Below are 14,093 nucleotides of genomic sequence, written 5' to 3'. Positions count from 1 at the left end.
AGACCAATACCAATGAAGAGGATCTTTTTTTGACTTCTCTCTAGCGGGCTATTTGTAACTCGAGGGCTCGAAGCAGCTGGATTCGTGGTGAGGATGAAGTTTTCGGGGCTGTAGGTGCTTTTCCTTCCTTCTGCCAGCAAAGAGCAATCCACGCCAGGATTTGCTTTCCGCTCCCGTATTTCGGCAATGCAATGTGTAGCACGTTCCTGCATGTGTGTGTGTGTATATGTATTTGTACGTGTGTGGCTCTCCCTGGCTGTAGCTGTCTCCAGGATTTCTTCCTGCCTGGCTCTGGAGGCTGCTCCAAGCGCTGCGCGGAGCAGAGGTTCCCTCGGATCCCGTAAATGCAAGCACACGCATCCAGTGCAGCACACGCACCACACACACACACACACACGCACGCACAGAGCCGCTGTCCAGTCCATCCCCACGCCGGCTGCTTTCCCACCACCTCGCAGAGGCGGCAGGCGCAGCTCCGCGGCGGATCGCGCTGCCCGGGACTCCGCTCGCACCAACGCTCCTGCGGTGTCAATCTCCACAACCCACATTTTTAACCCTCTTCTTCCTTTTTTTTTTCTTTTTAATTTTTTATTGATTTTTTTTTTCTTTACCGGCGGGGGCTGAGAGCGCTTTGCGTTTGGAGAACGAACCGGGGGAGACGACGACAACGACGAAGCTGCCGCTCTCCTTGCGCCCTACCGTGCGCGCATGTGTGCGTGTGCGCGCCCATCTCCCCCCCGCCTGGCAAAAGTTTGCCTCGGCGACCGGGGGGCTCCCGGGCCGCCCCCCCCGCAGCTTTGGGGCGCGGCGACAGCGGCGCGGCGGCAGCGCGGCGGCAGCGCGGGACCTGCGCGCCTCGCCATGCCGGGGCTGCTGCTGCTGCTGCTGCTGCCGCCGCTGCTGTCGCTGCCGCCCGCGGCGGCGGCGGGGGGCGAAGGCAAAGCGCGGAGCTGCGGCGAGGTGCGGCAGGCGTACAGCGCCAAGGGCTTCAGCCTGGCCAGCGTGCCCTACCAGGAGATCGCAGGTAAGGGGATAGCGGGGAACAGAGCGAGGGAGGAGGAGGGTGCGGAGCGCTCCCCATCCTGAATCGCCGCGTTGGCTGCGCGTAGCGGCTCTGCCAGCCCGGGTGGCGCCCGGGGGCTTCTGTGTGTAAATAAATGAATAAATCGATATAAAAAGTAAGGAGGGGGATTAAAAAGAAACAAAAAAAAACCTCCTAAAAACAAAAAGGGGGGCTCGGGCAGCCTCAGCCGCGGTTCCGTTCTCCGGCTGAAACTTCTTGAGAGTTGCAGCGGGGCTGCGAGAGGCAGCGAGCGGCTCCGCGGCGGCGCTGCCGCCCTGTGCGGGGGGAATAACTTTGGCGTCTGCCAGCGGGGACAGGGAGGAGGAGGAGGAGGGCGAGGAAGGCAGTCCCGTGTGTCCCCTCGCTCCCCCGGATCCCCTCGGACCCCGCGACCCCCGGAGGGGCCAGCCCGCAGCGCAGCCCCGAGCCGGGCAGAGGCACCGGCTGCTGGGGAGAGGCGCCCCCGGCACATGCGCTCCGCCGCCGGGGACAGCAGGCAGCCTGTTACTTAGCTCTTCCTTCTGCCGAAGCGTGCCTACAACAGGTTATATCTCAATCTGTCTGCGAATGTGCTGGGGTTGGTGTTTTGTTTTTTTTCTTTTTTTTTCTTTTATTTTATTTTCCAGCTTTTCCCTACACCCTTATCCATATTGCATCTTTGAGACTGAATGAATAAAAACACGTACAGGGTACATAATCCTTTAGCAACGAGCGAGCGCGATGAAAAGAGAGAAATGATATGGGAAGGCACGAGCTTGGGCTGCTTGGTAATTGGGCTGCTTGAGTCCTCGAGAAACATTTCTGCTGTGCCACAGGCACTTCGCTGTTGGGTTCTACTGTTTGCAGAGTGAATTTGATGCCCCTCGGTTTGTTTGCTCCCTTTTTAAAGTTGGAAGCAGTAGATTTATCTTCCTGGAGGTGAAATAAAGCCACAGTCTTTCACTGTGCAGTATCTAGCTCTTTACATGAGGAATGATAAATCTGGGAAATCTCAGGACAGCAAGGATTTAGTTAACAAAAATAGAGGGAAGATTGTTCCACGTTGCCAGTGCAGAACAGACCAGATCTCTGCATAGCCACGTTGGTTCCTTCAGGCATATAGGTCTGACCCGCTGATGTGCTTTAGGGCAAAGCGGGAGAGTAAAGGGCCTATGAATCTTAACTATTCCACAGGCACCTTCATTCCTAAGGCTCACCAATGCTCTGGTCTTTCTCTCCTCTTTTTTTAATTCTTTTTTTTTTTTTAGGTTGCTCATCAAATCATCAAATCTCTCCCGTGAGCCACAGATACTTTAAATGTGCAGTCATGCTTTCCCTTCGCATACTGTTAACTCCATCTGTTTTGAGAGAGGGTGTTGGGATATGCCCTGTCCCATTTAAAAAAGTAATAATAATTTCTAGTGAATTTCACTCTTATAGTAACTTCAGGTAAACACTTGTTGCTTTCAGCTCACAGAGAAGTTTTATGGTCTTATTTATTTTTTGAATGCATGGTGCAAAGTTGAAATGCGTTTTTTTAAGGAATCCCTACATTTGCGACTTTCTGCTAGCATGTGTCAGGACACAAAGACTCAGGGTAGTCAAGTATTTGATAGTGGTTGAATCCAAGCTTACTCTTCAGCTTCCTGCTAAGCTTCATAAGTAGTATCTGCTTTTAAGTTTAAGAAGTACATGATTTGTGCAGAAATGAGGATGAGCTATTTTTTTCTGAGCTTCCTATTACAAGTTGTTTGCTTTCTTTGTGGTTTATTTGCCTTGTTGCTAGTTAGTGTATATCAATTTTTGAGCAGTTCTCTGTGTGTGGCTCTTCAAGCGACTCAGTTGTTGGAAGACTAGGATCTCTTTAAGATGTGTTTTGTAGTATGCCCTGCTTGTGCGGTGCTGAGATTGTGTAGTAACTGTTCATGCAGCATGTGCTCTTCTTAATGTGAAAGCTATGTATTTGCAGCCTTATTGAAAGTTTAATTAAAGCAATCAACATACAGATTTCAGAATAAGATTTTTTTTACATTATTTTTTCCCACCATACGGACTTAGTTAAGGAGACAATTTGTTACTGTTAGGAAATAAGTGTAGTCCGTCAAATATATCACGTTTTAAAGAGTTCAGAGAACTTTAATGGGAGTCATATTTCTGAACAATCGTGTTTTCATAAGGTTTTTCATCAATGGCTTGAAAATATAGTGGAAAACTACTATACAGTATGGTTTATGTGTTTTGATTTAACAGTAGTCATATGTTTTCATCTGTCATTTGTTTAAAAGCTATTTTCTAGCTAGGACTGTTGAAACTTGATAAACTGAAGAGGTGGTGCGTATGTACTGATAGAAAGTGTGTATGTACTGATGCAAAGAGCTGAGGAATCTATTAAAATTAGAGAAGCTACAAACACGGGGTACCCCCCTGTTGAATTGAGATGCAAAGCCAAACTTGTCAGTTAACTTTTGTAGAATTGTTTTGGATGGAAAACATAGAAGTGAGAGTTTTAAAGCCTGTCAATTTTTGCGCTGTAGGGCAAGGTTTTCCTACAGTCTTTTGTTGCATGTGAAATGTGTTGAGGTTGGTAATAATGTGATCACAGTTGTCTGCTATGCTTTTACAACAATGCTGAACTGTTCAATGCAGTTTTATAGTACTTATTTGTAATCAGCCTGCTGCGCCTGACATCTTGTCTGATCACCAAATTGTGGTGCTGTGACCTACATTCGAGTACAGCATATAAAGTTGGTTTCCAACATAGGTTGTCACGATAAGTCCTCAGTAAAGGAACTTTGCCTGAGATTGGGGGGGAGGAAGAAAATCTAAAGTACACAGAATATGCTGCTGTGGGCTTGATTCTGTGCATCAGTCGCATGCAGGGTGGGTAGCAGTAGCTTGTTGTGTATGCTGAGCCAGCCTTGTAAAATTTGCCCTCTCGTAGAGTGGCTGTATCCTGCATGTGAAAAAGAGTAGTAGTGTCAGGCTCATGCTGCTGTGACCCTGCATTCATGAGCACTGAGTGAAGCTCCTGAGGAATTTGCAGGAAATGTTTTGCTATGGGAATATCTTTCACTTAAAAGTCAATACAAAGGAAAAAAATTATAGCACATATCTGTTCGCAGTACTTGTTTAACTCCAACCATGATTTCGATAACTTACAGAATCTTAGGGGAAGCCATGAAAATATTAGATTTAGAGGTGGAATGTGTCTTTGCCTCAGAGTTTTCTGAATGTAAGCGAATGACTGTTTACAAGTAACGGATGTGTCTCATTTGTGCCTTTCCACTTCCAGCTGATTTAGAGATTTTGAAAGGTAAAGGGTGTGTTGTGTTTGGTTGTTTTTTTTTTTTCTTTTTTGTGGGTTGTGGTTTTGTTTGGGTTTGAGGGTGGGTTTTTTGTTTGTTTTGGTTTGTTTTTTTTTTTCCTAGGTGCTGATTAATAGTGTATTTAAAGAGGGACTAGAAGTTTTCTGGTAAAACATCCAACTGTAAAGATACTGAATTCTAAATACTGTGTAAGTTAGTGAGCTTTGTTCTCCTGTGTAGATGATGAACGAGGTGAAGTTCTGGCAATACAGAAACACCATAGCAAAAGTAACTGAAATGAAAGGAGAAGCAAACCCTTCATTTTGAAGGTCAGGAGTCACTTGAAATTGTGCTTTGATGAATGGGCTTCATACTGGCATAATACAGAGGCGTTGACTGAAGAAAGCTAGCAAACATAACACAGTTGCTTGTAGCTCTAAAGTGGTAATAATAATAATAAAAATAAACTCAGTAGTCACTCATGCAATTGAGCTATTAGTCCGTGTCAGATGTTCCCAAGATACTCTTGCTGAATATTTTGCTTTCCTTTAAGTAGCTCTAAAATGTAATGGTAGATTGACAGGAGAACAGCGGAAAATCCTCCTGGCTGAGTCTGTATCAAAGCACTTGTTAATTAATGCCTTCTTTTACTGTTTCTCCAGTGATGCCATTGAGATCCATGTGAAAAAAGTGCCCGTAGATCAGGAGATTCACAAATGAAGATTCACAGGCACCTTGTGTGGTTGTCTCAGGAATGTAAACAAAGGAATAGATTTACTGAAATCAATAATATAATGAATGCAAATCTGTGAAATCTGAATTGGGGCATTGAAGATTAATTCATTCCTGGTCTCAGTAATGACAGTGAAGACAGGCGTGGAATTTCATGTAAGCTTTGTACTTTTCTTGTTTTAGCGTTGTTGTAGTAGTATCCTCCACTTTGTGTGTGGCTGCTCATCACCTCTGTGATTTCAGTAACGGCACCATCCAGAGAGTCGCTGGTCACCTCTCTGTACAGACTCCCTCTTTTTCCTGTTGTGAGTACATGGTGCACACTTATAAACTGGCGTGTGCATTTAGCTAGGAGAAAGTATAGCTTTTCTAAGACCTGGCCGTGCTATCACTTTTGTGCATATATATTGGTTTGCATGTGACTGATGCCTTTAATAAGAGTATAATTTATGTATACACATCTAAACCTAAAGGAGCTGTTTGTAAGATTAGGGCCTTTGAGGAGAAATCGTGTGTTTTTAATGCTTATAATGCTTATAATGCTTATAAATAATTCATTTTTGACAGAGAATTTTAAACCTCAGCATCTGGAGTTTCATGATGTGACTTTGTGGTAGAGTATCTTTGAAAGAGGGACTTTAAAATAGGAAGGGCAACACTTTAATAATTAGTGTAATGATGAATTTCAGTGTATTGTACTCTAATCATCTTTTTTCTTTCTGTCGTCAGTCTGATTTATAATCAAAAAGCATACCTAAAGCTATAATATTTTCTACACTTCTGATTGCTAATGTGTTAAACTGTTCTAATGATGTATTAGTACTTATTTCATCATATGCTGTTGTGAAATACTCCTGAGATTAGGTGGTGTTCAGGCACCAGAGAGGTCAAGCACTATGTTAAAAGCTCAGGCGATTCTTTTTATATTACTGCAATAAAGAATATATTCATTTCATTTATATTACCACTTGGCTCTCATAAAAGGTCAGTTTCAGCTGAATGTACAATTACTTGCAAATGGCAAATCTTATAACAAGTGATCAACAATAAAAGCTTTTCTGGGTAATTTGTCTTGAAAATTACCACCTGCCATTTCTTTTGAATGACTTGAGCATCTTGCAGTATCACTTGGAGATCTCTGTCTTATTCCCCAAGATACATGTAAGAAAACTATGCATACTAATCTTCCTTTCTGCTTGGTAAAGTAAAAATACATAATTACATTATAGTTTCTAGTTGAAATAACAAGCTTGGTGCTTAAAACTCCATTATGGTATCAAAGTATCAGCAATCCCATTACTAGCAAAATGAAATCACTTTTTCAATGAACTACGACTGTGTGCTCCCCTTTGTACCTGGTTAATGGGTGCTGTATCCCTGGAAAGGGAACCTTCATACTGTGGTTTTGACTGTTCATACTACCAGGCATAATTATTTTAGCAGCTTAAGTAAGTGTAAAAGAATTAACACTTCTCACAAATTTCTAAGAACAGCGTATAAAGGTTGGTGTTTAAAAGCAGAATAGTTATTATGCTAAACAGAAAGAATACATTACAAGATGCAAAAGCAATTTAAAATGTGTTGCAGATGGCAGGAAAACATATGTCTGGTAAAATTCTTAGTACTTTATTCCTCTATATGTAAAACCAGCTTAAAAACTACTGAGACTACGGTTTACTTTCTTCAGTACTTACTGCTCCAGAGCTTCTGCGTGCATTCAAAAAATAAGTTTCCTTAATAATTTTTTTACCTCTCATTATAGGCGACTGTCACAAAGACTACTAGCACTCTCCAATGAGCTTCTTTCACTAATGTGACCTTTTCCTTCCAGCAAAGTGAAACAGTAGTACTTCTTTCTGTTGAACAATTACAAAACACAGAAGATGCAGCATTTGAAGGCAGATGTTGCAGCTCCGAACGGGAGCTCCCACTGCCTGTCAGGGCAACAGCAATTCAGGCCCTACCACTATGCCCCGCAGAGCAGCTCTCGGGTGAGCAAAGTCAGGAGTTATTAATAGCGGTGGGGAAGTTCGCATCCTGTCCGCTTGCTGTAGAAACTCAGGTGCCCGGGAGGAGGCTCTGCAGCACAGCGCCAGTCCAGGGATGGAGACTGCGTCTCCCCTTCCTGGCATCAATGGATTTAGGACAGGAGCCACTTTCGTTCCGTCAAAAAGAAGAGTCGAGGGCTGATACTCCTAATGCAAATAGCAAATTGCTCTCTGACTCGCCTCGCCTGCGAGGTCTGTCACCTTGCGCTTCTAATGGCCTTTTAACCGTGTCTCCAGCTGAGCAGCAGATGCAAAGGATACCAAGCATCTGGAGCTGGTTTGTTGTTTTTTTTTCCCCTCCTGAAAGAAGCATTTCTACAGATGCTCGACTGACAATGGATCCTTGGACCTGTTCGCTGACCTGTTGGGTTTAAAATAGCAGGGCAAATCTCCCGAAATAAGTGGAAGTCTCGACTGCTTTTAAGAGGTGCCTTGTAGGGCTGTTACATTAAATTAGGTATGCTTACAGTATAACACAGTTGTATCTATGCATGTGCATGCATGTGCATGCAGAGGTGAAATCATGTCTTTTACATTTAAGCACAGAAGGAAGTAGCAAAGCTGCACATTACCAGGATATGTATTTGCAAACCCGGTTGAAATGTTGTTTTACAGGCCCCATCTGAAAAACATGCGTGCAAACACACATGAGTGAAAACGTATGCACAGTAAAAAACTACATAGGGCTCAGTTCATATATGTCAGAAAGGTCAAAGGGTAAATCAGCCACGCTATTCCTACAGTTTGGGGAGTCCAATTAGTCCAAGCCTGATGCTTGTCTAAGGAGTAGGTAATATAACTTGCTCTCTGAGTCAAAAGCTAGAACTCTGTTGCCAGAAACAGATTCTTCATCCATCTCTGTAGCTGTAGCTCTTGCCATATCTGCGATGGTGGATTAAATATTTCTCTGCTATTTTTGGCCATGTCCTTCTGACTTGTATATCGACTTTCTAACATACAAGAGACTACAGGGAGACCCATCTGGCTTTTGTCTGAGTTTGTCTTGGAGTGAAGTCAACTCATGGGATGAAGCTGTTGTGCATGTGGATATCAGACAGTAGTATAGTACAGCACAAGGATGTACGTGGATACTGCCGTGGTTGTAAGAACTACGGAGGCATGTAGAAGTTCTGGCAAAATGCAGTCTATGAATGCCGTACTGCAGTTCTCATGTCATATGTCAGTGGTTTGCTTTTGAATTACGGTATCCTTTATGACCTTTGAGTTTTCCTTTGAGAGCCCATGAGCAGTCATTAATGTAGGAAAACAAAATGACTTTCTAAAATGGAAAAAAATTTTAAAGAAGTGAAGCATAACATCAGGGAAGAAGAGATCTTTATCCTACTAGAAGTCCAGTCATGCTGTTTGATGGTCATGGACAAGGAGGCTCCTGTCAGGTTTGTGTACATCTCCTGTAGGTTCTTTTCTGTTTAGGATTCTGTTTTCTGACCTCAGGAAATGTTTGTCTTTGAGCTACTTTCAAAGACTAGTACTACTAAAAATTTCATTTTTTTTTCTGGTGATATTAATCAAGTAATACAGGTGAAATTTTGGACAAAGTGTTGATGTTTATAGTTGCAGCATTTGAATCTAGAACAACGGTTTATCTTTCCCAGAAGATGCCATGTTGATCTGTGTTTTGGTTTCTAATAGTCTTTTGTGGATGTAGCAATCTGTGGTCTTGGAGTCCAAGTACACAACTCTAGACAGGGGTAGTGAGGCTAACAAAAACCTAACTGAGAGAATCAGTGAGACAATATAGAGTAAGATGAATTGTTGGAGAAAGGACCGTTATTGGAAGATTAATGAGATAATAAATAGGAGTACTTCTTTCTGTCATTGCTTGAGTCACTTCACATTCATTGTGCTAGGTATTAAGACCTTTAACAGAGTTAAAGACCTGTCTAGGAGAAGGAAAGAAGACTGGAAAAGTGCTTTCATGTTTTCTTGCAAGGATTCAGATAAATAGAGTGCAGAGAAGGAGAGAGGGAGTAGAGATGCTCCAATTATTTTTTGTTATTTTATTTTTTATGCCCCGCTTGGTCTTTGTCCATACAGTCCATCAATTTCGCTTTTTCTCACCATATAAGTGGTTGAACATCTCATCTCCAGCAGATTGTGGCAGCCTGACTGATCTCGTGCTCCAGAATGGAAAAAGTTATAATCAAAATGTATTGGCATTTTCATTGTTGAACAGTTCCTTCAGAGCTTGTTGCTTTGCTAAGTGGACAGTTCTCAATAATTCAGCCTCAGTATCTAATAAGTAATTCTACCATTGCAGAGAGAACAACACAGATTTATCATGGTTCTGTCTCTCATCATAAGTTTATGTAACTGTGCTACATAACCTGAGAGAGCAGCCTATGAGTTTCTGACTTATACCTCCTTTAAACCTAAAAAAAAATAAAAAAAAAATGTAAAAGGATTTAGTTCAGACTTCAAAGCTTTTTTTTTCAATTTTCATTGCACCTCATTTCATGGGAGTTGGCTGTCAGCAAAGTTTTACGTTCCCTGTTCCTGCCTCTTGACTGCTTTCCTTGCATCAAGTCTGGCTATCTGACACACTGACTTAGACCAGCAAGTTGATCTGATAGCTAATCCGAGAAAAAAAATCTTGAAGTTACTGAAGAGAATATATGGGAATGTGAGCCTGCAGTGATGATGAGAAGGTGATTGCTTTCAGGTAGATGTCTTAGAATTATCATGAAATTGCAAGAGGAAGACTGTCCATCTTTTCTGACATGGGAGCAAAATGTAACGCAGCAGAAATATAGTACTCTTATGGTGTAATTGAGAAGAAGCTACCAGCAGCTGAGCATTCTTGACTATTATCTCCACTTTTACACTTGACTGTCTATCTGCATCACCAAAATTTGACAAGTCATTCTAGCAAAGTCATCTGTTGTCCAAAACTGAAGGAGCTAAACATCTGCTTGGGATAAGGGATCATACTAGGAGTGCTTCCCTACCTTAGGGAAACTCTCTACTTTCTCTCATGTCAACATGTGATAGTCAATGTGGGTGTCTGCTGATTTTATGGTACATGGAAATTGGGGTTTATGAAGCAGATGGATTGGATTATTAGACCACAGGTTTATATACTGCTATTTATCATTGGTTTTGTGTTTTAAATCTTTTCTACACTTGAGAGTACCCATTCCCAGCTACACGCGGCTTTGACATGTAAAATAAAACTGCTCATAGTAGTGCTGAAATACAAGTTGTTAAAAGCCATGTCAGGACATTTTTATACATGTGGTAAGTATCCAGTTGTCAGTCAGCAGACTTCCAAAGCTTTTGAACAATTTTTAAATGTCTTTTAGTTTGTGAGTACCCTTATTCTTAAATATATGCTAGTCCTTAAGAAGCTTAAACACTGTAGTGACAAATCAAAGGTAAGGAATGCTGAGCGTCCTATGCCCAGTGGTTAAACATGAAGTGTTTACCATCTTTTTTCTTAAATTGACACAATATCTCACAAAGAAAGCAGCTGTATATACAAACTGGCTGTATCTTATTTTGTTGCATAAAATTGATTCACATTATAAATATGTAATATACATATCTATCTGATATTAGCTTTTGGCTTTACAAATTTATCCTATAATACTGCATATGAGCAATTTAGATTCCTTTGATAAAAACAGCTATATATCATTTTGTCTGTCAGCATTATCTGTGTTGTGGAGAAATACGGAGAATACCTCTTGAACAGTTTGAGATTTAGACCATATTCTCTTTCACCGGTTAGATACATTGCAATTTACTGTATTATTATCTGGTCTAAACTTTGCATGACATGCATGTATTTAAAACAGTTTAAAAAATGTAAAAGTAGATGCCAAAGGTGGCCTATGGGAAAAAAAAATCCTTACTAAAAGGAGGTCATGCTCATCAAATTTACAAAATAAGTTTTGTTGGCTCAACAGAGATTTATGTGTTTCTGCACAAAGAATCAAAATCTAATTTAGAAATGAAGGTATTTAAAAGAATGATGCAGGTGAGTTTTTTTTAGTGATTTGGTGAAAAGCCAGGAGCAATATTCCTTGGCTGTCACTATTCCAAGATATTCCATCATGCTGGCTATGGGCTGGCAATGAGCACTGTTAATTGAGTACCTGGAATGTAACTAAAATGCATTTATTAAATACAAACACCTGTCTTTGCAAGGTAGGACAGGTGATGAAGCGAAAGGACTCCTAGAAACAGCTTCCTGAAACTGAATGCTCAAATAGTGATTACTTTGTTCTTAAAGCTGATCTTCAGAAGTCCCTTAGCATTCTTTGAATAAGAACTCCAAAGCCTCTTTCTTCTTTAATTACCGAGACAGCATACTAAAAGCCATGTATAAATTGACTGTAATCAGATTGGTTGTGGGGCACGTGTACACTTCTGTTGCTAACTTTTTGAGTAAAAGACCTGATTTTTTTACTATCTCCATTGAATAAAGCTTATGGCAGAATTTGATCAAGATTTAATTGCAGGGTTTTTTTTTTGTTTTACAAAAGTGAGTAAAGGAGTAAGATTACAATTTAATTGTGTGAAGCACTGAATTACAAAGAAGGGACTGTCCTGTCTGCAAAGAGCTTCTGTTTTCTATTTATGCCAATATTTCTTCATGAGATTTACACAATCAGTATGTACTTAATGTTTAAAACTTTTTCTGTTTCTTAGACAACAAATGTAGTACAGATAAATATAATGCTTAATTTTTTTAAATTGTCCTTATAAAGGACACCAGCTTCATAGCCTGCTGAGATTACTGCAATAATTGGTGGATCCTTTGTGGAAGCATCTTTGTGCCTTGTTAATTAGTAACTTAGAGCCTGAATTTGCTTTTTAAAGCAGCTCCAGCTGGACACTGTAGATCATTGTCTAGAGATCTGTGATCAGTACAGAAGCAGGCCAAACCACAAACTCTTCGCACCTTTTGTACCAAAATCTGGTTACTGGTGAATATTTAAACATGTAAATACAGATCATTGCTCAAGTGGAGTTTTTCCTTATCTGATGAATGGATATAAATAACTCTTCTTGCATGATTTGCCTAAGAGACTTCTCTTCAACTGAGAAAACTGCACAGAAATATGTCCACAGTGTCTGGACATATGCCTATCCATTCATATGTACATCCATTCAAATGAACATCCGTGAATCCGAACAACCTCTTATGTTCAAAAAGTCTGTTGAAATTGTACCATATACCAGACAGTTTTTTTCCCAGGGTATATTATAACACTGTAGATAACTTCTGGATTATAAGTGAGGTCTAATTTTTCTTTTAATATTTGCATAGTTTTCCTTTCATTGTTACTTCTTGCTTCTTGGTGTATTCTAGAGTAATTTCCATTTTTCTGGTGACAGGATCGTCATTGCCATTACCATCATATCTAATGTACCTTTCAGGCTAAATCTGCTTTTGACAGAAGAGGAAACTGCAGAATTTCCTTGTCCTTTTTAGCAGAAGCACCAACAAAAAATCAAGCTCAAGATGAAAAAAAGTTATGTAGTTAAAAGCAGATGCATCCACATTTTAGTCTGTAATGTAGTACAAATCCAATACAGGTCCGTAAACTCTGGCTGGGCTAAAGAATTATATATGTAACTTTGCTACTGATTTATATACTTGTAGGGTATTTTTGTATAGTCCTTTCAACCTCATTATTGCAGGTATTGTACAGTACAGACAATAAACCTTTCTAGAAAGACTAATGGTGTTGGCAGATTAGGATCGTCATCATCTTAATGGCTGATGCATAAGTGCTAATCTTTTTGTTCGTTCTGTGGCTTGCCTGGTGTTCGGAGCTGATCAAAGTGCTGCATGCGATGACTGTTCAGATGAGTCATGTGGAAAGGACTGATGTAGCAGAATTAAACTTCTCGAAAAGGTACTTAGAGTTTCTATACCTTTGTATTAATTCAATATGGAAATATAGAGGTACAATCTTAATTAGTTTAAAGCAGCAAATATGAGATGAATTATTTACAGTTTTCAACAATAAGCTTCTTGGCAAGATGATAGCAACCACTAGCAGCCACGTTTTCTGTCTAATAGATATTTGTATTTTTCACTCTCATATGAAAGGCGTATTTGTACACATTACTAATATTTATTCCACAAATATTTGTTTCATTTTTTATTTACCCTACTGTGATCTACAAGTGCTAATCATTTGGACCCCTTTGGAGCAAAGGTACTTACTAACTTGGGTGGGATATAGCAGGAACTCGATATTCAAACAAGTTTTTGTTGAAAAACCATCTTGGTTGGTCTGTTTTTACAAGAGATACTCATGCATGCCTTTCAACAGAGGTAAGTTAATTTGCAAAGGCAAGCTAAAGAATATATTCTGTATATTTTCTCAGTTGCTTATGGGGGATGACTCTTCTTCCTTTTCTTTCGAAATCATTCTTTTATATACTGCCCAGAATATTTTACGTTTACATGAAATACACAGATGCATACACACCTACGTATTTCAAAAGAAGAAAAAAATAACAGATAATTGATGTTTTAACATTACTTGTGTTTGCTGGAACACTTACTGCTTCTACTGTGAGTTAGGATATTGATGTATTCACTGATACAGTCCCTTATTTTTAGGCAGCTTCCAGCCTTGCAGGATATAGTTTTCATGTAGGCGCATACTCCTCCAGGACATAATGCATGGGGAGAGTTAGTTACAACAACTGGGTGAATCTAACTTAGGAGAGAAGTCCCTCAAGTGATGCTGATGAGTGACAGAGTTGAGTCCTCATTCCTTACCTTTTGGGAAGACATCTTCAAAGGCCCTTTTTGGAGGGATGCATGACTTTCCTCAAAAAGTGATATTGACTCAGCGAAAGCACCTACACACATTTCTGTTTTCTGCAAGAGTGAGTCTTTTTGTGAAAAAGCAGTTGGTGTAACTATTGGAAGTGTACATGAATAATGTTATGAGTTTTGGGTAGGTTGTAGTTACAAAA

General features: G+C 40.5%; 1 protein-coding gene across 3 annotated transcripts in view; it reads left to right on the top strand.

Moving 5' to 3' along the window:
• Positions 1 to 610: 610 nt before the first annotated feature.
• GPC6 (glypican 6) overlaps positions 611 to 14,093 on the top strand; it is a 757,324-nt gene continuing 743,841 nt past the window's right edge. For all 3 annotated transcript variants that reach the window (XM_054070846.1, XM_054070836.1, XM_054070856.1), the window contains exon 1: positions 611 to 1,024. In XM_054070846.1, coding sequence (XP_053926821.1) covers positions 709 to 1,024 — 316 coding nt within the window. In that variant the 5' untranslated portion in view covers positions 611 to 708. The remainder of the gene's footprint in view (positions 1,025 to 14,093) is intronic.

The sequence above is a fragment of the Cuculus canorus genome, chromosome 1, assembly GCF_017976375.1.
Source record: "Cuculus canorus isolate bCucCan1 chromosome 1, bCucCan1.pri, whole genome shotgun sequence".
NCBI lineage: Eukaryota > Metazoa > Chordata > Aves > Cuculiformes > Cuculidae > Cuculus > Cuculus canorus.
The sequence above is the reverse complement of the archived record's forward strand: the minus strand, read 5'-3'. Positions and strand labels throughout refer to the sequence as shown.